Below are 23682 nucleotides of genomic sequence, written 5' to 3'. Positions count from 1 at the left end.
ACTTAAATGTTTTTGAAAAAATTAAAAAAAATTAATTTTGTTGCAATTTTTTGTATTTTGCTTGTTTGTTTATTGGCGTTCAACCTTGTTTAATAGATTGGAACATATAAAAACTCAACATATAAAAACTCAAAAACACTCATATTTTGATGCAAAATATGTAAAAAACTCAAAATTTTAAGTTTGACCATGAGTTACTTTGCAACTACTGGACCGAAGTGTTATCTGTCGAACAAAAAAAATTAAAGTATCTTCATCCATTCAGAGAGTTTTCACCACTGGGCTACGCTAGCCTAGCTTACATCGTCGTAATAAAGGTGATATTTCTGCATTAATTTATTTTTGTTTCAAAACTTTCTTTTCGTTGAATCGAATAGTTGACATTCTTATTAGCGCCATCTGCCAGCACATAGCGTTATTTGAAGTCTTTTTTGATTTTTTGTAACTAATGCATACTTTATGGAGGCAATTAATTATCAAATATCAACAATCTATTTATATACATACGTATGTATGTCGGTAGATATACAAATCTGACTGAGTAATCGTAACAATTAAATGTTCACTTATCTAATCTAGCATAACTTGGAGTAGATAAATAATAAATAACAAGTAAGAAAAGCGTTAAGTTCGGCCGGGCCGAACTTTTTATACCCTCCACCACAAATTTCAGCCATTTCGGTGGATTAATGTGGCCACAACCTTCAAAATACCGAAATTCGAAAGGTACCGTTCTATGGGGGCTAAATAATGGCGTGGACCTATACCTACAAATTTCTGCGGGAAAGTTTTGTACGCCTAAAGAAGACTAAATACCAAATTTCAGCCATCTCGGTGTGATAATGAGGCTAAAACGTTCAAAATATCGAAAATCGGGAGATATTGTATTATGGGGGCTATATCAACACGTGGACCTATATAAACATTTTATGGTAGAAATGTTTCTTAGCCTCTGGAAACACAAAATACAAAGTTACAACCGATTCTTTGGTCAAATGAGTCTAATACATTCAAAATATATTAAAATGACGCGTAATTTATAAGGGGCCTTATGTGGGGGCTATACCAAAACGTGGACCTATATAAACCAACTTTGGGAGGAATGCTTTTTGGCCTCTGGAGACACAAAGTACCAAATTACAACCAATTCGGTGGTAAAGTGGGCCAAATATCTTAAAAATTCCTTAAAACGACGACGCGTCACGCGTCATTTTGTATGGGGGCTATACGAAAGCGTGAAGCACGCTTTCAATACCAAAAGTCCTACGTACAAATAATAGATTTTCCCAAAATTGCATCCACTTACGTCAATCCGTTCGGACGCTAGAGTGATTTCCACAGACGGACAGACAGACAGACGGACGGACATGGCTATATCGATGTAGAATTGCACGCTGATCAAGAATATATATAGTCTGTGGGGTCTACAATTATTATTTCGAGTAGTTACAAACGTAGTGACAAACTTAATATACCCCCATCCTATGGTGGAGGGTATAAAAAGCATTGCGGTTAGATAGATCTTAACTATATCTACTCTTAGGCGACTAATGGCCTGTTTTGTAACTAATTTTGTGTTTGGTCGTGTATATTCGTAATAATTTAGGCATCTATAGCTCAGCCCCCAGACATACAAACCTATTTATTCGTATAGCCATTCCATATATAGTTAAAAATTCTTCATTTAAAAATCAACGCTCTACATTTGCGCTAAAGCTGTCTACAAAATTTGACAATTCATGTGAAAAGAATACAAAATTTTACAAAAACAGGTGCTAAATGTTGGAAAACGTTAATTTTTTAATAGATTTTCAGTTAATATTTACAACAACAATACCTTCCAATAACGATGGTTTTTCATACATACATATATTTTGCTTTACCTCCTAAAGATAACATCAAGGCAATAAATGCAAAAATAAATCAGAAAAAATATAAGCAATTAGAACAATTTTTAAATGATAATTGAAATATTTTTTTTTATAAATTTGTTGGTACATGAGGATGTAGAAGCACGACGACAAGTTGTAATATCGATCGACTCAGTAAAAATGAACAGTCATGGATTTTTCGAAAATGCCAAACATATTATTCACTTACCTATTCTATTCCAATTTTAATGATGGTAATTCTTCTCTTAAACTGAGAACATCGGGCTGCGAGGGAAGGCATTAACTAAAGACGTATTTGTTAAGGAAATCTGTAGTGCGAATCTCTAACTCATTTTTTTGAGTTACCGATAAAATTAAAACGCTAAATTATGAACAAAACATCATATATAGGTAGAACTTTGCGACTACTTTTTATTTGTCGCTATCTTACCGAAAAACATCGTTAATTACCGAAATTATAATCACTTTAATTTTAGCGATATTTGTCGGTAACTCAAAAAATGAGTTAGACAATTGTACTACTGGTATAGGTCAAGAAATTGTCTCTTCTATCCAAAAAAGGTCTTAACCGAAATGTGACACCTGCTAAATAATCAAAGGTATTTACTAAAATTTAAAGAAAAACATTCAACTTTATGTATAAGAACAATTCAGATTTGCTTGGAGAACAGATCACATTGCCACGAGTACTGCCAAAATAATGTTGTGGTATTACTATGGCACCTAAAAAATAAAGCGGATAATTCGAAAAACTGTTAGTGATGATATGGTACAAACTGTAAGCGATCCTAAAATCCGGATTTAAGAAGAAACAATGACCAAGAAGTTTGAAAAATCATGTTTATCGGGAAAAAAGAAACAAATTGAAATGTTAATACTGCTAAGACAAGTATCCTATACATAAATCATATAACGTGTTTCTTATACAACAACACCAAAGTCATCGAGACCCGATGCAAAATATTTGATACTGATGGATATAACTGAAGAAAATTGTCAAATGGGATAAATTAAAATAGGATTACCCCGAACTAATCTATTCAATTGATGCCTCAGGGTTGCATACGAAATATTAAGAAATACCGCATAAGACAGAAAACATTTTTATTTAAATAAAAAATAACAATACGATATAAAGACTCATCTCCAGTGTAATCATGCCACGTGGTCTTAGTTTGATAGAAGTAGAGAAATGCCAAATGTTGTCCTTTAGAGAACAAAATATGAATTATATATTTTTCAAATTGTTAGAAATTTTACGTTTGTGCGGAATTTGTTCAATGATCTAACTAGTAATGGATTCAAAACGGACTGGAACAAAAACATATTCTTTGAGATAGGTAAATATCGCTCAAAAAGGCTTAGTCAGCAATTCATCCGTATGGGAGAGAAAAAAATTGAAATGTCGAAAATAGAAATTATTTCAGGTTCTCGAACATAGGTGAAATAACACTGTGCGACAACAAAAAAAATGACGAGGAAAATAGAGTAGATTATGAAAGTAGAGCTAAAAATATGAGACATGTGTATCAGCGTTTTAAAAGTTTACGTCATTTTAATTTTTTCGAAATATTCGAGTTAAGATATCTTTGAATCCTTGCATTTCAGGTATATAGTGTCTTTGGCAACTTTACGGAGGAGTATGTGGGCAATATTTTCTAAAAATATGTTTACCCTCATGCGGTTCATCAAAGGGGTCTTTTTGTCCTTTTTTCAAAAATCTTTCAAAAACTCCTTTAAAATGTGATTGTATCAAATCCAAATATTCTACAAAATTGTTCGCCATAAAATTTTACTGTAGGTCTCAGAATACACCAAATCTGTAACTCTTGTCTAATCGCCAGGAATCTCTAAAAATGAAAAACACGTTTTAGGGTTAAAGTCGGACTTCATCTGAGTTTATTCAAAATTGTCCAACAAAACATAATTTTAGAGAGATGATGTCAGAGACAAAAATGTTCTTCGTGAAATTTCACTATGGGTACCAAAGAAATGAAATGTCTATTTACATTACATATCATGAAAATATAAGTATCAATTTTGCTGAAAAAAACATGAAAATATTTACCAATTTTTTTGATGAATTTTTTTCCTTCTTTTTTCGAGTTGATACATGAAAGTAATATGAAATTTGGTTATAGGTGAAAATTGTCAAAGGATGAAAAATTCTACACAAAATTTTACTATGAGTTTTAAAATAAACCATATATCTATGTATACTATTTCCTTAAAAAAATAGATTAGTTAAGATATAGTCATTTATGTCAATTTCTAAGGTTTATTCCGTAAATGCCACCAAAGTAGGAGTGAGTCCCATCATTGTAGTTTTTTGGACCACACCATATTGTGCATGTGAGAGCCCATATGACACCTATATTTTCACTGGACCATAGCCGTAGACCTCTAATGTATTTTCGCATGCAATGTAAGTAACCAATGGCTTATCCTAACTACCGAATTTAAGTTGAAAGTATTAAAAATATGCAATTTTGGCAGGTCCGATCTAGGTTTTTTAATATTTTTCAAATATATACTCACAACAAATGTTTTTAAAGCTGTTTAAATTGAACGCAAAACATCTTCTGTATGAATTTATACTAAAAACCATCAATAAGATATTTATATTTTTCAATCACAACGACAATCTCTATGAAAATTGGAAAATATGACCCTAAAACCTATATATCAAAAACAAGTGCTACTAAGAATGTTATATGTTATAGTTACAGATTTCTTTTATTCAGAGACTCATAATGAAATTTCATTTGGAACATTTCCTTCTTTAACAATATTCCCAAAAAGTAAAGGATTTTGCTAGATTTTGATCCAGTATGGAATTATGTAAAATTACAAGTCCAAAATTAAAACATATAATTTCATCCTAATATATATAAATTTGTAATCTAATTTTTTTAAGGAAATAGTGTACATAGATTTATGGTTTATTTTGAAACTCATAGTGAAATTTTGTGTAGAATTTTTCATCATTTGACACTTTTCACCTATAACCAAGTTTTATATTACTTCCATGTATCAACTAGAAAAAAGAAGGAAAAAATTTTCATCAAAAAAATTGGGAAATATTTTAATGTTTTTTCAACAAAATTGATACTGATATTTTCATGCTATAGAATGTAAATAGACATTTCATTTCTTTGGTGACCTATGTAGAATTTTGACGAAGAATATTTTTGTCACTGACATCATCTCTCTAAAATTATGTTTTGTGGGACAATTTTGAATAAACTCAGATGAAGTCCGACTTTAACCCTAGAACGTGTTTCTCATTTTTAGAGATTCCTGACCATTAGACAAGAGTTATAGATTTGGTGTATTCTGAGACCTGTAGTAAAATTTTATGGCGAACAATTTTGTAGAATATTCGGATTTGATACGATCACATTTTTAATGAGTTTTTGAAAGATTTTCGAAAAAAAGGACAAAAAAAAATCCCTTTGATGAACGGCATGAGGGTTAAAATTTTTAACAAAAATATTGCCCACATACTCCTCCCTAAAGTTGCCAAAGACACTATATACCTGAAATGCAAGGATTCAAAGATATCTTAACTCGAATATTTCGAAAAAATTAAAAATGAGCGGAACTTGCCCCGCCTATTTTAATTACTTTCAGACGTAAACTTTTAAAACGCCGGTACACGTGTCTCATATTTTTAGCTCTACTTTCATAATCCATTCGATTTTTCCCATCATTTTGAAAAAAATTGAATTTTGTTGCACAGTGTAATCAATGTTGCAGTGGGTGTCACTGAAAATTATATAACCTGAAAATATGTAACCGTTGATAACTTCGAAACGCGTAGAGATTTTTTTAACAATTCAAAATATAACTTTGTAGGCTGAAAAATTGCCAGAAAATTGATGCACCAAAATAATCGATTAACAATTTCCAAATTGTTGGCTTTTTATGCCATTTTAGTAATTAGAATGGTGGAATAATTGGTTCCCTATAGTTTTCCGTAGCTTTTTCATTGATTTCGACAGGAAGAATGATGTTCCTGACTTAATTTTGGAATGATCGCGTGTTATAACGCTGAAATTTTGAAAATATGGGTTTTTCCTAATTTCCAAAATTTCAGCGTTCCATCTCAATTTTTGTGGATACTAGTGTGGAAGGAGGGAGGGACTTCCATAAAAGACAAAAAGTAGAAACACAAAAATCACATACCTTATCTATTTTTCAACCGATTTCATTAGTTTTTCCCGTTTTTGAAAACTAACCTAATTTCCTTCTTGGTCAAAATAGATCAATACACTGTTCGTTATCGTTCGTAATCAGGGTTTCGGAGTCGGAGTCGGAGTCTACGAGTCGGAGTCGAGCAATTTTGCTGGAGTCGGAGTCGGAGTCTGAGTCGAAAAAAATAACTCGACTCCGACTCCGGGCAAAATTTTTTTCTACGTTATAGATATATAACCTTAAATTTGGAACAAGAACATTTCTTTAAAATGATTATTTATTTTAAAAGAAAGGTAAAAGAAAATATATATGCAAATTATATATTATACTAAGTTAAAGGACAATTCACAGGATATTTACTATCCTCTGAAGTGTAGTCTATTCATCCCTATTTCGTTGATCCAATTGATTCTTCACATTTTTGCAAACAACAGTAAAGTTCTATCAATCGAATTAAGATTGGACCTTTAACCTCTTTCATCAGAAGTCTTACTGGTCTTCTCACAAAGGTCTATAGGTATTCTCATCTTGTTTTTTTATGAGAAGTCATCATTGTCTTCTATTAAAGACATTGTGGTCTCTATGGGAAATCTTACTGAATACACTGTGACACAAAGCGGAAGTTAAGATCTGGGGGAGGAAAATTACTTTTGGGAATGAAAGCCCCAATTGAAAACCCCAAAGGATCCCATAGCTGAAATTTTCTACAAAAATGCTCTACCGAAATATATATGTAGGTTTCCCATATCCAAGAAATCGATATTGTCACATTTTAATTGTCCGTTATCAGTTTTACCCGTTACTTTTTCAAAAAAAACGTATGTTTATGTATTTCGGTAAATTTCGCATAATGTATTAACTATATATAAAATTCGGATGGTTACGCTTCTGAATTAGGCATCATAAATTCGTTGTTGGTAAACAGAAGCCTCACAAACGGCGAATCTTTCATCTAGGATTCATTAAATACTCAATGAGGGCTTTAGATGTAGATATTCAAATAACCGAATCTGTCAGAGTTTTCTGCACATTCAATTGCATATACGAAACTTAATGAAATACATAATCATATAGTTTTCATAAGAAAGGATCGGGTAAAAGTGATAAAGGACAACAAAAACATGACAACATCGATTTCTTGTCCTAGTGAAGCGACACTACATAAAATTTTCCTAGCAACATATTTGTAGTATATTTTCATTCACGAAATCTTATCGTTTGCTAATTTTTCAGTTCCAGAAAACATCCATCTGCCTTCGTGCTAAGTGGTGTACACAATATATCTCAAATATTTCAATAAAATTATCCACTCCACACCAAAGTTCAAAATGTGAGCGCTGAATTTTAGTTTAAGGGGTGATCCCTATTTATAAATTTCAGAAAAAGGTAGAAAGGATAAATAGCATAGAATATGTGGTCAAATTTTTAAGTCGATCGGAACAATATTGCCTCAGTATGAGCGTTGGATGGGAACAATTTATTTTATTTTGTATGCAGCATAAAAACCTTGTTTTTCTCCGAATCGGCGACAAAAATATATGGCAATTGCTTTATTAGTTTTCGAGATAGGGTTGGCACCGCCAAATGTTTTAATGAAAACAAATTTTCGTAGACTACCTCAAACCTTCGTAATATTTTTCTCTTTCAGATGAAAAAAAAATTCTGCCAAAAAGTAACGTAGTTTTCTCGAAAAAAAAATCCTGAAAAATGGCTTTAATTGAGCTTTACAACTGGTCTCCTTTTAAGGCTAAGCACACTAAATCGTAAATTGCTTACAGTTTTTTTTGCATGTAGTCCTTACGATTTGTATTGCCCCATCATTTTCAAATATTTTGAAGGCTTAAAGATTTTCTCACGCGGAAGAAATCCGTCCAGAATATACTCGTGCAAAAAAATGAAAACCGACAAAAACTTTCTAACTTTGCTATTTTTCAATGTAAGATTCGGCAGAAACAGTATTGATATGTTCGAATGTATTCGAACCAATGCCCTTTCTAATGAATAAGTAAGAAAAAACTAACACATTAGCCTATATAGGCCAAAATATAGGAAAAAGTTAAAAATTTGTGCACATTTTATTCATTTTTAGAGGTATAGGAATTCACTCTCGGAGTCGACCCGGAGTCTGAGTCGGAGTCGTGAAAAAAACTCGCCTGGAGTCGGAGTCGAGCCAAAAATACCTCGACTCCGAAACCCTGTTCGTAATCACACTAACATTCACAAAAATTGAGACAGAACGCTGAAATTTTGGAAATGTACAAATTTCCAAAATTTCAGCGCTATATCTCAGTTTTGTGGGTGCTAGTGTGGAAGGAGGGACGGACTTCCATAAAATACAAAAAAAGTAAAAAACACAAAAATTACATAACTTATCTATTTTTCAACCGATTTCATTACACAGTTTGGTATCTTCTAAGCAACCTAGAGCATTTTCTTGTTTTTTCATGCGCTCTTTTCGCATTTCAACCCCTACAACTTAGCTATTGGTTTCAATTTCAATTTGGTTTCCGATTTCAAAACTTAATGGCTTGTTCGAAAGATACTCGCCCTTTTAAAAGAATAAACTTTGCATAGAAGTCCGTTGCGAAAAATAAAGTTATGCCTGTTGAAAGTTGAAAATTTCAAAAACCCCGTGTTTCACAATTACCGTTTTAAAACAAAAAACGAAGTGATCCGAAGGAATAAAAGGTATTTTCGTTGTCCATGGAGCAAAATACGATAGAATTTTTACATCAGAATCCTTGAATATCTTTCGTATAGCACAGTGTTATTAGCAATATCCTGATCATGTTTGCGTTTATAAAAACAAACATTTCAACACCCATTGTTGTCATTCAAGCCCAAACAATACTACTCCCTTCGACGAATTTCAAAGTTATGTCGTATTTTTGAGGCCATTTTGTGGTGTAACATTCTTATTGCAGATGAAAATCAGTATATCTGGCGTAAAATCGATATTTTACTTGTGGAAGAAGCCAACACACCCCTGCGTTTAAATAAATAAACTGTCGCTATCAAAAAGCTTCGTAGTAAGTATTACATGGTGCTCTTGAACCAACCCATCAAAATCGTGAAAACCTAAAAAAAATTAACTTTGACCGTGATTTAATTAAAAATCGCTCCGGCAATTTTTTTTATTTTTTTAGTTTTTCTCATCTATGAACATTGTACACTGAAAGAAAAAGCTTCATAATATAAACGAAATCTTACGTTCCATCAATGAAATTTGTCATTGATTTTGAGCCAACGTAGAGCTTCATTGAATAAACGAAAAAAGTTTCATTGAGTTTCATTGAAGTAAAATTAACGAATTTGTCCATGAAACTTCTTCATTGATGCAATGAAATCTCGGCATTAATGCAATGAAACTTCTTCATTGATGCAATGAAACATCTTCATTAAAGTAATGAAACTTCTTCTTTGATGCAATGAAACCTCTTCAATAATGCAATGAAACCTGTTCATTAATGCAATGAAACCCCTTCATTAATGCAATGAAACCTCTTCATTAATGCAATGAAACCTCTTCATTAATACAATGAAACCTCTTCATTAATACAATGAACCTTTTTCATTAATGCAATGAAGTACTTTCATTAATATAATGAAATACGTTCATTAATACAATGAAATGCTTTCATTAATGCAATGGAATATGTTCATTAGTGTAATGAAATACTTTCATTAATGCAATGAAGCCTTACGTTGGTTCAAAATCAATGATACATTTCATTGATGTAACGTAAGATTTCATTTATGTTATGAAGTGATTTCATACTCACGTAATACATAAAAATTAAGTCAACTTTAAATATGTTTAATTCATTTTATTGCAATTAGTTTTGACCATGTATACAATACGTCATTTTTAATTCCTTATGTATTAACTAAATACATTAATGATACCACTGGTCGTTGTCATCTGTAAGTACAATTGAAAGAATAAACAATTTGTTAATAAATAACAAGTTTTCTACACAATAACCTACCTTCATATTTTGCCGCTCAGTCATCCCCTGTGTACGTCCATGATGTTGGGATACAGAATACAAAATTCACATAAAACAACTGTACACATAAAAACTACATGCAAGAGTTTAAGTTTAATATTTCTATTTTCTTTTCACATTAAAGACTTCATACCTACTTTCAGCGAAGTTTATGATTCAATTGGGCGTTGCACCAGTAATTAAAATTGAAAATTAAAAAAATATTTGTAATTTATTTGTCTTTTGTCGCTGGACACCAAACTTTTGGAATTTTCTCCGTCATCCCACTCTTTTTTAGATTTTCTGTTGCTACATCTATTACAAAGAAAAACCCAAATAAATGAAAATTCACTTAACTAAACAAATGAATACATAAAACTTAACAGAAATAGTTTGCCCAATATTTGCATACTTACTTTTCTTAGTTTAAAACACGAATCGTAAAATATTTATTCATCCGCACTTGGCGGCGTTATAAAGTCTAAAACAATATTGTTGAAAATTTGCTGATCAACTTATTGTTTTGGCAGAGAGAAAGAAGGGTTGCTTTGTCTGATTTTGTTTTCTGCTTTTAAAACGCACACACGCACATTCACACCACATAGCTGGAATTTTTTCCATAACAACAAAGAAATAAATAAAAACAAAACAACTGAGAATAACATGCAGAGAGAATAAGTCTTGACACACGAGTAGAAAAATGAGGCAAACCTGTTTTAATGAGCATGAATATGTACAGTGGCGGCCATATAATTAAGAACGACATCGTATTAAAAAGTATTTGACTTGCTACGTTCCTAATATTTGAATATTTATATGGAACAAAATTTGTAAATAAAGTACAGGGTAAGCACTTTCAAATAAATCCAAAACATGTTTTAATTCTCCCTCGTTTATACGAAAGAAACCACGATTTATTAAAATAGTCATAAATCGACCTGGCCACATAATTAAGAACGATATAAGTAAAGGTTACTTTAAGGTAATTTTCATTCGCAATATGTGAATATATCGTTATGTATTTTAGAATCGGTTACTTTGATTCATTTTTAGTATTAAATGTCCATCAATGGTACATATTATTGAGTCTAAGTTTGATAATTAGGGCATACCTAAGGTTTTCCAAAATTTGCCCATAATTTGACGAATTTATTTTATTTTTGGGATCTAAAGCCACGGTTTTGGCTTCCTCTCATTCCCTCGACGACGCTCTGAACGATACTCTGTGATAGTCGTTCCATAATCGGCGCTAATTTACCCTTAAATTGGCTTTTATCTCAGTGGTTTGAGTCCTTTACGAGGGAATTGTCTGGGAAATGGTTTCGTAAGAGTCATTTCCACCTTATAAAGCGGTAGAATTTTTGTCTGCAGGTAGTAGACAGGAAATTAAACAATAATATAACGTTTACACAAAAATTGGAAGAATACCACACCGAATATAACATTTATTAACATAATGTTTTGAATGTTCGAATTCCACAATAATTTTGTGTATTTACATCAAACATTAGTTTATACAAAAATTGTATTTTCATCCATAAAAATTGTTGATTTGACTGGTTTTGATATTAATAAGAGCTTCATTGATTAAAAAGTCTTACATAACTATGTTTACCCCACCCACAAAGACATTGTGCAATGAAGGCTTTCAAAATATTAAACCTTTCATTTTTGTTCGGTGTACCGTTAGGCAAATTTTTTGTACAAAACGAAATTATTTTTTTATTTTCTGTCTACTACCTGCAGACAACAAACCTGCCGATTTATAAGGGGGAAATGGCTCATACGAAACTATTTCCCAGACAATTCCCTCATAAAGGACTCAAAGAAGTGGGGTAAAAACCAATTTAAGGGTAAATAAGCGCCGACTAAGGAACGACAATCACAGGGTATCGTTTAGAGCGTCATCGAGGGAATGAGAGGAAGCCAAAACTGTGGCTTTAGATCCCAAAAATAAATTCGTCAAATTATGGGCATATTTTTGAAAACGTTAGTTATGCCCTAATTATCAAACTTAGACTCAATAATATGTAATTATAATTACATGGCCAGGTCGATTTATGACCATTTTAATAAATCGTGGTTTCTTTCGTATAAACGAGGGAGAATTAAAACTTTTTTTGGCTTTATTTGAAAGTGCTTACCCTGTACTTTATTTACAAATTTTGTTCCATATAAATATTCAAATAGTTGGAACGTAGCAAGTCAAATACTTTTTAATACGATGTCGTTCTTAATTATATGGCCGCCACTGTATGTATATCAAAGCCAATCGCTGATAGTAAAGAATTCTTGAACAGTCACGCTCCTAGTGACGCTTCTGCAAATATTCATGCATGCATATGTACAGTATGCAAAGTTCATATTCGTACACCCCTAAAAAATTCATAAAATCGTTATTAATTCCATATTTTATGTGCAAATATGAAATAATTGATAGGGATTACCATAACGAAGAAAGATTTACGAATAGCAAAACAAATTTTTAATTTATTCCGTCATTTAGGTATAGATGGCGCCTGTGTGGGTGGCAAAGTTCGTATTCGTACACCTATAAGCACTATATATTTGGAGTTTTTAAGGTTTTTCAAAGCAAAATATCGCAAATTTTTGTTTTTTTCTTCTTTTGGAATGCCTCTGCTATAGAAATACGTAAAAATAACGGTAATATTATTAAAAATTTTGCTGGAATAAGAAGTCGGACGAATATTTAAAATACTTAAGAAAAATGTGCTAGATATGATTAACTATTGCAATTTATTCCCGAATTTTACACGAAAATAGCTAATAGCAGTCCTTCTGTAACAATATTCGATGTCTAATATGAAAATAAATGTTGTCAGCGTTTGCAAATGCAAAGAAATGTAATCCGGGTTTAGGTAAAGTAAACACATTTTTGGTTTTTATTTGGTGAAAATCGCAAGTTTCGTTTTATATTTGACATTAAATGTATTGAAATTTTAGAATACGGTTTCGAAAATCATTTTATGTGAAGACATATCGGAAATTACGAGGAATAATGAATTTTTAAGGAATAAAATTTGCCCGAAAATAATTCGTTTCTTCAAAAGGTTACCCCACGTTCTTTCCTGGAAAATTTACTTCATCTTTTGACATTTTTGTGCTCATTTTGGATCCTTCGGTAAAGAAATATAATCTTCAAGAAGTGAAAACCATTATTTTCGCAATTTTGGCAGCTATAACCTTCGTTCATAGTAACCGTAGAATTTCAGTCGTACGCAGACAGTATGAAAACTTGTACAGATTAATTTTTCTTCATAATTTCTCACAGGTTTCGACATAAAATGATTTTCGGAACCGTATTCTAAAACTTCAATACATTTTATGTCAAATATAAAACTAAACTTGCTATTTTTACCAAGTAAAACCCAAAAATGTGTTTACTTTACCTAAGCCCGGATTACGTTTTTTTTGCATTTCCAAACGCTGATAAAATTTATTTTCATATTAGACCTCGAATATTGTTACAGGAGGACTGCTTTTTGCTATTTTCGTCCAAAAATTGGGAATAAATTGCAATATTTAATCACATCCAGCACATTTTTCTTAAGTATTTCAAATATTCGTCCGACTTTTTATTCATGCAACATTTTTAATAAAATTACCGTTATTTTTAGAGATTTCTGTAGCAGAGGCATTCCAAAAAGAAGAAACGAGCAAAAATTTGCGGTATTTTTCTTTGAAAATCCTTAAAAACTCCAAATATATAGTGCTTATAGGTGTACGAATACGAACTTTGCCGCCCACACAGGCGCCATCTATACCTAAATGACGGAATTAATTAAACATTTGTTTTGCTATTCGTAAATCTTTCTTCGTTATGGTAATTCCTATCAATTATTTCATATTTGCACATGAAATATGGAATTAATAACGATTTTATTCATTTTTTAGGGGTGTACGAATATGAACTTTGCATACTGTATGTATGTATGATGTATGTGATTCTATACACACATATACATATATGTATGTACGTGGTAGGTTTCAAAATGTGTTCTATTTATGATTGTGGAAAATTTAAAACATTTGTTTAATAAAGAAAAAATAATTATAAGAAAAATAATAGTATATGGGTGATAATATAGATAGATAAGATTTAATTATAACAGACCTTTTTTCATTCCGCAAAATAGTATTGGGGACTTCGGAAATGTTTCGTTTCTTTAATAAAACTGTTTCATTTAATTAATGAAACTGTTTCATTTATTCCATGAAGCTGTTTCATTTATTCAATGAAACTGTTTCGTTTATTTAATGAAACTTTATCATCAATTTTTGGAGCCAAACAAAAACATCAAATATATCAAATTTTCCACCAATTTCTTAAAAGATGTTTGCGTACTAGTTTTTTAAAGCACATACTATTTAGCTTAGTTTCAAAACTCACATATTTTTCTAAATTTAAAGAAATAAAAAGTTTCATTACATCAATGAAATCCGTTTCATTTATTCAATGAAACCAAAAATCATTAAATTCAGTTAACGTAAATTTTCATAGCATGAAAGAAACATTTCATTGTATTAATGTAACATTTCATAGCATCAATGAAAACTAATCAATGAAACCCGTTCATCGATACAACGAAGCATTTTTCTTTCAGTGTAGTTCCAGAATCCGCAAAAACTTCCCAGGTAAGCTCCTTTCATTTAAAGTTGGTAAGAGAGCACCGTGATTATTGTTTGGGATTGAATATCAACAAAGGATGTTGAAATTTTTGTTTTTAAAGGCTAGTCTAATAAAGGCCTCTGCACATACGACGCGTTGAGCGTCGTGTTACAACAACCACATGAAAACTTCAACAAAAAACTTGGCATCACTTTCACTTTTTTTATGTGGTTGTTGTTTTTAAAGCGTGACGCGACGCACAACGGGCCGTATGTGCCGGGGCCATAAGGGGCAAGTCTGGCTAATATAGTTCTTTCCATTGTTTGTACGTACTCTAGACATAACCTATACATACTAATTTTTTTATATTTATTTGTTGGAAAATAACTTTAAAATTTAGAAATTTCATGCCAAAAATACGTCAGTCGGAATTAATGACAAAACTACCGAAAACTATAGGGACAAAGGGCAAAAAAAAGCCAACAATTTAGTAATTATTAATCGATTATTGTATTGCATCATTTTAAATGTCGAACTTAAAAAACGGTGTAACGTTTACAGTGGAATATTGCTGCATGCCATCTTAAAGGCTATTTTGGTTAAATGGTTAAAAAATATCAACTCGTTTCGAAGTTATCAACATGTACATTTTTAAGTATAAGTGTAGATAATTATGAAAGATTAATAACGCAGGCTAAAAATGAAAGTAAAGAAAAATAACGTAATTCAATTTTAAAATGATTTATATATTGTTACCAGATTTTCTATAAAAATCTCTCTCATACAAATAATCTGACCAAGAAAAGCCCGACAAAAAAACCTTAATTAAAATAAATGATTATTGTATTTAGAATTTACAAAGAAGTTGAATTCATTCATCCTCATCAGTTCCCTTTCCCCGCCGACTCTGTATCAATAAACCGGACAGTAAGACCATCAAGCAAATTAAACTCAATGAGAAATTTGCTGTATGGTCCTAAATCCAATTTCCATACAATTGGGCTAAGCAAAATCATATGCACCGCTGTTTTTATATCGGATGCGAACATAGAATTGTTGCTTGCAATGATTTCATTTCCACTGTAAAACAGCCATGTGGGCGAGCCACTGGTGTTGCTGCGCAATACTCTTTACTTTTGTTAATTAAACAACATATGGACATTTATTTATTTATTTTTGCTTATATTTCATAATAATTTATTAAAAAAAACTTTTTTAAACACAATTACGTTTTGAAAAGAGAACATACATTAAGAAAAGTCGAGAAAAATTGAGTTTTCAAAACTCTTTTAAATTCAATTTGATCACCATTGCTGTAAAACTTTTTATTGTTTTTCAAATTATATATATTTTTTTATATATTTTTTATATATATGTTTTATATATGTTTATATATTTTTTTTATATATATATTTTATTTTATTTCGACTAATAACGAATCAAATGAAAATGGAACCATATGGCTTTTATAAAATCAACAACATGAACACACCTATTAACGACAAACAACTATTAATAATGATGGCAACTCTACTGATCATAAACAAGAGATTTTTATTATTATTTTCTTGCATTCTCTTTGCAAAAAATTTAGTTTAACCCATAAATTTGACGCAAGTGGTTGATTTGTAGTTCGCACTATTGTTTTATTTTTTGACGAAAGCATGGCAGCACAACAATTAATTGGAAAATTAGCCATCGTAACAAGTGATAAGGCCGCACAGTTTGTGAATGAAAATTTAGTAAAAACAAAACAATTCTTTAGGTGCCGGTAGTGGTATTGGCCGCAGCACTTGCCGTGTATTGAGAGATTATGGTGCAAAAGTCATAGCAGCTGATCGTAACATAAAAGCGGCTGAGGAGACGGCAAAAGAATTGGGTGATCGTGGTGAGTAGTTTCTAAACACACGACACTTCTCTCGGATTGTAAAAGTGGTTCATGGTGAACATATTATACCAAGATGCCTGAAAGTATACTATACATTTAAAATTTTCACACTATTAATTTTATTCGGAGTTATGAATTAGGGACACCCTAAAAGTATGCTAATATTCTTAATTGTTCTTATTTCATTTGAATTTTGTACAAAACCATTACAATTCGGAGTTTTTATGTCTGTTCCCAAACTGCAAGAATCTACTATAATATTTACTATTTGTGCGATATTATAAAAGAAAAAATTTTATCGTAGTAAAAATTAGTACAGGGTGTTTTTTTAAGCTCGATAGAACTTGAAATTGTAAAAAATAACACAAAAAATTAAATTGTAATCAATTTTTTTTTTGAACATGATTTCGGGCATATGGGCACCGCGGCTGTTCTTAACGAAGTGCATTCTGGACGTCCAATGTTTGGCCACTTTTTCGAGCACTGCTGGCCGTATGTCACGAATAACACGAACAATGCTGGCTTCCAAGGCATCAATTGTTGCTGGTTTATCAGCATAAACCAGTGACTTCACGTAGCCCCACAGGAAATAATCGAGAGGTGTCAAATCGCACGACCTTGGAGGCCAATTGACAGGTTCACTTCTCGAAATCAACTTATCGCCAAATTTTGATTTCAATAAGTCGATGGTTGCGTTCGCCGTATGGCACGTAGCGCCATCCTGTTGAAACCACATCTCCTCCGGATCAATGCCATCCATATTTTCAAACAAAAAATCATTGATCATGGTGCGGTAACGATCCCCATTGACCGTAACGCGAGCTCCGGCCTCATTTTTGAAGAAATAAGGTCCGATGATGCCACCAGCGTGAAAACCGCACCATACGGTGCATTTTTCTGGATGTAATGGAGTCTGTAGGGTCTCTTGTGGATTGGTCTCACTCCATATGCGGCAATTTTGCTTATCAACAAACCCGTTAAGCCAAAAATGCGCCTCATCGCTGAACACAATTTTGCGATAAAACAACGGGTCATTTGCCAACTGCTCTAGAGCCCAATCGGCGAAAGAACGACGGTCTCGTGGCTTCAATTCCTTCAAGCGTGAGTCTATTCATGATGATTTGTCAGAGTATACTGAAACAAATAAAAAAAAAGTTTCATCAAAATTTAATTTTTTGTGTTACTTTTTACAATTTAAAGTTCTATCTACCTTAAAAAAACACCCTTTCGATTCTTGCAGGTTCAGGAACAGACTTATTTATTATTGACATTTTTAAATATACAATAACTTTTAATTGTTCTTATTTCTTTTGTAGACATTTTCCCACTGGAAGTGGATGTTTCATCTTTGCAAAGTGTAACCAACGCTGTTAGCAAAACCTGTGAACAATTCAAGACTGCACCATCTATTGTTGTGAACTCAGCAGGTATCACACGCGACGGCTATCTTTTGAAAATGCCCGAACGTGACTATGATGACGTTTACAGTGTCAACTTGAAAGGAACTTTTATGGTGACACAACAATTTGCCAAAGCTATGATTGAACATAACGTCCAGGGAGGCAGTATTGTTAATATTTCTAGCATTGTTGCGAAAATGAACAATATGGGTCAGGCTAATTATGCCGCTACCAAGGCTGGTGTCATATCATTTACTGAAGTTGCTTCTAAGGAATTCGGCAAATTTGGCATTCGTGTTAATGCTATATTGCCCGGCTATATCAATACACCAATGGTTGCTGTTGTACCGGAAAAAATTAAGGAACAAGTTATAATGCGTTGTCCTTTGGGTCGTCTGGGACAGCCCAATGAAATTGCTGAAGTTATAGCATTTTTGGCATCTGACAAAGCTTCATATGTTAATGGTGCATCTATTGAAGTTACTGGTGGCCTTAAGTGAGATCGTAGGATGTTGGTTATCATCTAGAGCTGGTCTTTGTAAAATGCATTTAATAGATAATTAATATGAATAAATATTTACTTCATATACATTCATACATACACTAGCGGTCATCTGAATAGGTTTGAATTTTTTCTTTTTATATATTAAGGTATCTTCTGATGTGTTCGTATTGCATATCCATACTATTTAGTTTTTGAGAGTCCTATACTATGCCAACGTTCCCAAGAAAAAACTTGACGGTGTTGCCATATTTTCGGAAAATATCCCAATTATAATAAAAAATGTACAAAAAAGTGGCCAATTTTTGCGATCATCAGAATAGGTTTGAATCAAATAAAATTGAAAAATTGCGCAGTTTCTTGGTTTAGTTTAGTAAAATGGAACATTCTGATAAATCCTACAAAAAATTTGACCCGCATTATTCGGAACGTGGGTTCAATTCTCAACATGGAAAAGCTATCAAGAACTTTCAGATAAAATCAAGAAATATTCAAACAAAAACGTTTTATAAACTAGCTTTAAATGACTTTTAGAGTTCGTTAGATCTCTTCTGAGCTTCAAAAATTGTCTGAAAGCAAATACCAAGTGTAGCCATATTATTAGGATCGATAAAATAGAAAGGTCATTGAAAATAGTTGATATTTTAGTTCAAGTTTAATTTTTTAACTATCCTTGCAGTACAAATTTAAGTATTATCATGCTCACAAATCCACCATAGGTGACCACATGTATCATAAATGTTCGAAAATTGGTCTGGAAGAATGTTTCTTCGACGACAATAAAGTAGAAAATTGTAATTCAAATTTAAGTCAAAGGGGCATGATATCACCGACTTTTATAGTGTTGTTAAACTGTACATCTTCGACCGCAAACCACAAAAAAAAACACGTAGCAAAGTCTGTATCGGGGTGTTCAGTAAATTTTTGGCAAAAATAACCCGCGCATCTCTTCAGACCAGCCACAACCACAGACATGACAGATGTCCGATAATCCTTTCTCCCAATAATAACGCCTTATCCGTTGTCTACAATTTACTACTGGCGTTTCGAATGTTGCAGAACTTCTGATACTCTGTTGTGTCCATCGAATAATTTATTGGCTATCAATGTCAGCTCTTGGGTTGATAGGCCTCTTACTGCAAAGCTCATCTTCATCAGAACACCACACTCCTGGTTGGAGCGTTCTCGTTCACGGTGCAAGATGTGGATTTTTTATTTGCTCAGCCAGCGCAAATCCGCTGAGAATACACATTCCTCAGTTCTATGTCGGCGATTCCAAAATTCTCCGCTACTCCGATACACTTCTTATATCAGTTATTAGAATCGATCTCAAAGCAGATCGGACTGATTACAAGACCACCACCTCCAAGCTCAGTGCGGTACATCAAACACAACTCCGATGACTGTTGGTGTTGTTCTCCGACTCATAAAATCCACAATCTGATTGATCTTAGGTTAGGTTAGGTTTAAGAATGCGCAGCCATCTAGTAGTATAGGTGACTGCTTCACTCGGAGACCGTTGGTCATTGTGCTCATCCTGTGTAGGTTATAGATGACGATTTAAAGATGTGAGGATGTTGAAGCGGTATGGTGAGATGAGGATGATAGGGTAGAGATGATGAGAGGATGATGAAGTATAGGAGGTGATGAGTTGATGGTGCAGTGCTAATAGGATGTAGATGTAAAGATGAGAGGTTTGATGCCGAGGTATAGATGATATTGTGCTGGAAAAGTAGAAAAAGTCTGATTAGTATTTAATAGTTAAGGACCTTTGGATATCATCTGTAACATCGCCCATGTTAAACTGTTCCTCCTCGGCTGGAAGAGGTCGCAAAGTCTGATTAGTATTTAATAGTTAAGGACCTTTGTCAGAGTGTCTATCTCATATGTACCTAATATTCGGTATCTCCTTGTTTGCAGCAAGGAACACCTAGAAAGCAGATCGTCAGTTCGTCAGTCTCTATCTCCTCCTCATCTTCACATAGTCTGCAGTAGTCAATGCCACTGTCGTCCCATTTTGAAGTTAGATATCTCACTCTTCAGTGAGATTCATCCCTAACATATCAAGTGAGAGGAGGGACGCCGTTCTTCGATGAGAGACCGCAGGCCAGATCGCTTTGGATACCCTACAACCAGGTGCCTATAGCCATCTTTGATTTGCCACTTCGGTGGCCGGACGATTTCATCAACTGATAAGTCGATAGACTTAGAGCCACCTCGAGCTACTTCATCTACCTCGTTTCCCATAATGTTGCTGTGACCCGGAACCGAACATAGCTTTACGATATCATGTATAACCTGCAGAGCTTTCCTGCAATCAAAAGATCTTGAATTCATTGCCCATGACTTGAGAGCCTTGAGGTCAGCTTGACTATCGACATATATAGTCACCGGTCCTGTAAGACTGCCTTCAAGCCCTTTCACCAATTCAACTGCTTTCCTGATAGCAAGAATCTCCGCCCGAAAATACATTAAAATTACACTGGTCAACACGACTTTTGTTTCAACCGAAGTTGTTGTTGTTTCTAAATGAAATCGGCGAGCTATTTTCAAATCTGGTCACGGTTTTTCTCCATCAGCTCTTGTTCATGAGATATAGCTCAAAATCGGTTTTTACGAGTTTTACCCAGAATTTCGTTATTTTCGGATACAAACAAATATTTTTTGCGGGTTTTTCGACACTAATATATTAAGAAGATGTTATATGCCCAATACAAAACGTTTTTTGAAATAATTGTGGCGAATATATATCAAAAAATATAGAAAACATACGATGCATCTTGTAAAAATTGCATATTTTGAGTACTTTAAGCTGTTATTACGTCATCGGGGGAAGTCATAGGAGCTTCATATGGCATTCCGGATATGCTCAGGGTGTTTTGAAAGTTTCATCGAAGGAAGTCAAGATTGGGCAAGAGCTTTAAAAGTCGAACTTCCGAGTTATGGCGTGATGAAGTTTCTGCAGAAGACCCTGTAAAGCATTTGAAATTAGCGTTCTATCTTTTTTAAACGTTGTTTTAGCTTATTTATGAGACGATATATCTTCAGTCAAATCGAATGAGGATTATTTTAGTAGAGCATTTCGACCTTCTAACTCGCTTCCTTCAATGTCCTTTTCGTCCCTTGTTTTAAGAACCGCTTTAAAGGTGCGACAAGATGACGTTTCTCAGCTTCGAAATGTTCTGCAAAAATTTCGCTCATAAAATGTTAGGAACGACTTTTTGACAGTTACCCTGTTTTGGCTCAGAAAAAACTATGTTTTGTGTTTTTGGGTGTTCTGTATATTCGAACAACCAATAAACAACGAATATACAAAAAACAAAATATAGTCTTTTTTCTGAACAAAAACCGGGTAAATGCACAAAAGGACCATGAAACGCGACAAAATTGATTAGTTGTCAATGAGAGTCGTACCTAAAATTTTCTGAGCGACATTTTTGCAAAACATTTCGAAGCAGAAAAATATCATATTGTGGTACCTTTATAGCGGTTCTTAAAATAAGGGACCAAAAGGACATTAAAGGAAGCAAGTTGGAAGCTCGAAAGCCTCTACGAAAATAATCCTCATTGATTTTACTGAAGATATGTCATCTCATAAATATGCTAAAATAACAGTTAACAAATATATAACGCTAATTTCAGATGACTTACAGGGTCTTCAGCAGAAACTTCATCAATCTATAACTCGTAAGTTCGACTCACGGTGGATCTGTCCTTCGGAATTCTTAATATACTCACCAACAGCTTTCATCCCCAAAAGGAATTATCTCTGCCCCAGATTTTCACCTCCTTTTGTGTCACAGTGTTATTATATTAATCAATATTTTTAATTATAATAAAAAATCGACGTTTTATTTTATTTTCTAATATTCATTTATTTATTTTCTTCCTAAATGATTATTAGAGTTTATTTATTTTTATTTTTTCCCGAAAATTGTCTTTCAAATATTTTTTTTAAATTGCAGTTTGCAAGTTAGTTCTTGGCGACAACACGGCGGCGTTTGACAATCTTGTTCTTCTTGTTGCGTTTTCTGATGACACGCTTCTTGACAATGCGGCGTTTGTTGGGACGATTGGCAGTGTTGAGGATGACGCGTTGACCATTCTTGAAATAGCCACGATATTTGGGTGGAATGCGTACACTAACAACACGACCATTCTTGGAGCCACGGCGTCTCAAGTTAACACGAGCTGAACCATTGTCATTTTGACCTTCAGATGTACCACTAATTTCTTGATCGGTAACAATGTACTCAGCAGCACCGGCACCCAAGGCGGCAGCCAAAGATTGATTGTCGACAACAGTAGTTTCTTCTTCCTCTTCAGCAGCAGCATCATCATTGTTATAGGAGCCGCGACCAATCAATTGGATACGTTGCACTGGACGCTTTCTCCTGTTAGCACCAGCAGCAGTACCAGCTCCAGCGTCAGCTCCAGTACCAGCACCAGCACCAGTACCACCAGTAGTACCACCAGTACCACCAGTACCAGTTCCACTGCCTGTAGGAGATACCGAAATAGTACCAGTGGCTGTGGGGACAGTACCAGTTGATGTAATTGTTGTTGTGGGAGGGCTTGTTCCAGTGGCAGTTGTGGTAGTGACTGGACCGGTACCACCCCCAGCACCTCCAGTGATGATAATGGGAATCACAGGTTGTTTCTGGCCAAACATGTTCTTGAACAACATGAACTTTTTCATAAATAAGCGACCACTGCTTCCATCACCTTTTTTGTTGCCACCATCAACAGCATCGGTTTGTTGTTGATTGTCCACATTGTCGTCAGCCATATCCACATTGCCATTATCGTTAATTACTTGGGCAGCACGGAATTTACCTGGAAATCGAGGGAACAAATTATTTCTATTCCCCGTTTGCAAATGTTAATCTATGTACTTACCCTTTGCTGGTTCAGGTTCAGGCTCGGGTTCGGGGGCGGCAAAAGCCACTGCCATTAAACTAGCTGCAAGGATCAGGGTGAAAGTAAAGGTCTTCATAATTGAAACTACTTTTCGTTGGTAAAAAGAACTTTTCAATTCCGCTGTGTATCTCTCTAAACCAGTGAAGGCTTTGATTGCAAATCAATGTTTGATACTGATCCAATGGTAGTCCCGGTCTTTTTATACACATCCAGATCCCAGCAATTATTATAATTTTCTGTTATTATTTGCCATAGATGCCAAAA

At 33.5% G+C, this 23682-nt stretch overlaps 2 protein-coding genes and 1 long non-coding RNA gene across 3 annotated transcripts; 1 reads left to right on the top strand and 2 right to left on the bottom strand.

Annotated features, from left to right (window-relative positions):
• Positions 1 to 9889: 9889 nt before the first annotated feature.
• Positions 9890 to 10591, bottom strand: LOC141397407 (uncharacterized). Its single transcript, XR_012411395.1, has 4 exons — positions 10495 to 10591; positions 10233 to 10393; positions 10079 to 10172; positions 9890 to 10011 (listed from the first exon to the last, which is right to left on the bottom strand). It is a non-coding gene; the product is annotated as an uncharacterized lncRNA (long non-coding RNA).
• Positions 10592 to 16272: 5681 nt separating this feature from the next.
• On the top strand, positions 16273 to 18593 carry LOC141397406 ((3R)-3-hydroxyacyl-CoA dehydrogenase). Its single transcript, XM_073973551.1, has 3 exons — positions 16273 to 16415; positions 16474 to 16596; positions 17913 to 18593. Exons 1-3 carry the CDS (start codon positions 16373 to 16375, stop codon positions 18494 to 18496), a joined length of 750 nt encoding a protein of 249 aa, XP_073829652.1. The 5' UTR covers positions 16273 to 16372; the 3' UTR covers positions 18497 to 18593.
• Positions 18594 to 22471: 3878 nt separating this feature from the next.
• On the bottom strand, positions 22472 to 23452 carry LOC141398491 (uncharacterized). The gene is made up of 3 exons (XM_073975777.1): positions 23398 to 23452; positions 22972 to 23334; positions 22472 to 22878 (listed from the first exon to the last, which is right to left on the bottom strand). The coding sequence occupies exons 1-3, from the start codon at positions 23450 to 23452 to the stop codon at positions 22472 to 22474; spliced, it is 825 nt and encodes a 274-aa protein (XP_073831878.1).
• Positions 23453 to 23682: the final 230 nt, after the last annotated feature.

This window comes from Musca autumnalis, unplaced genomic scaffold (assembly GCF_047663935.1).
Source record: "Musca autumnalis isolate F117 unplaced genomic scaffold, ASM4766393v1 scaffold_3, whole genome shotgun sequence".
NCBI classification, from domain to species: Eukaryota; Metazoa; Arthropoda; class Insecta; order Diptera; family Muscidae; genus Musca; species Musca autumnalis.
This window is presented reverse-complemented; position numbering and strand designations above follow the sequence as displayed.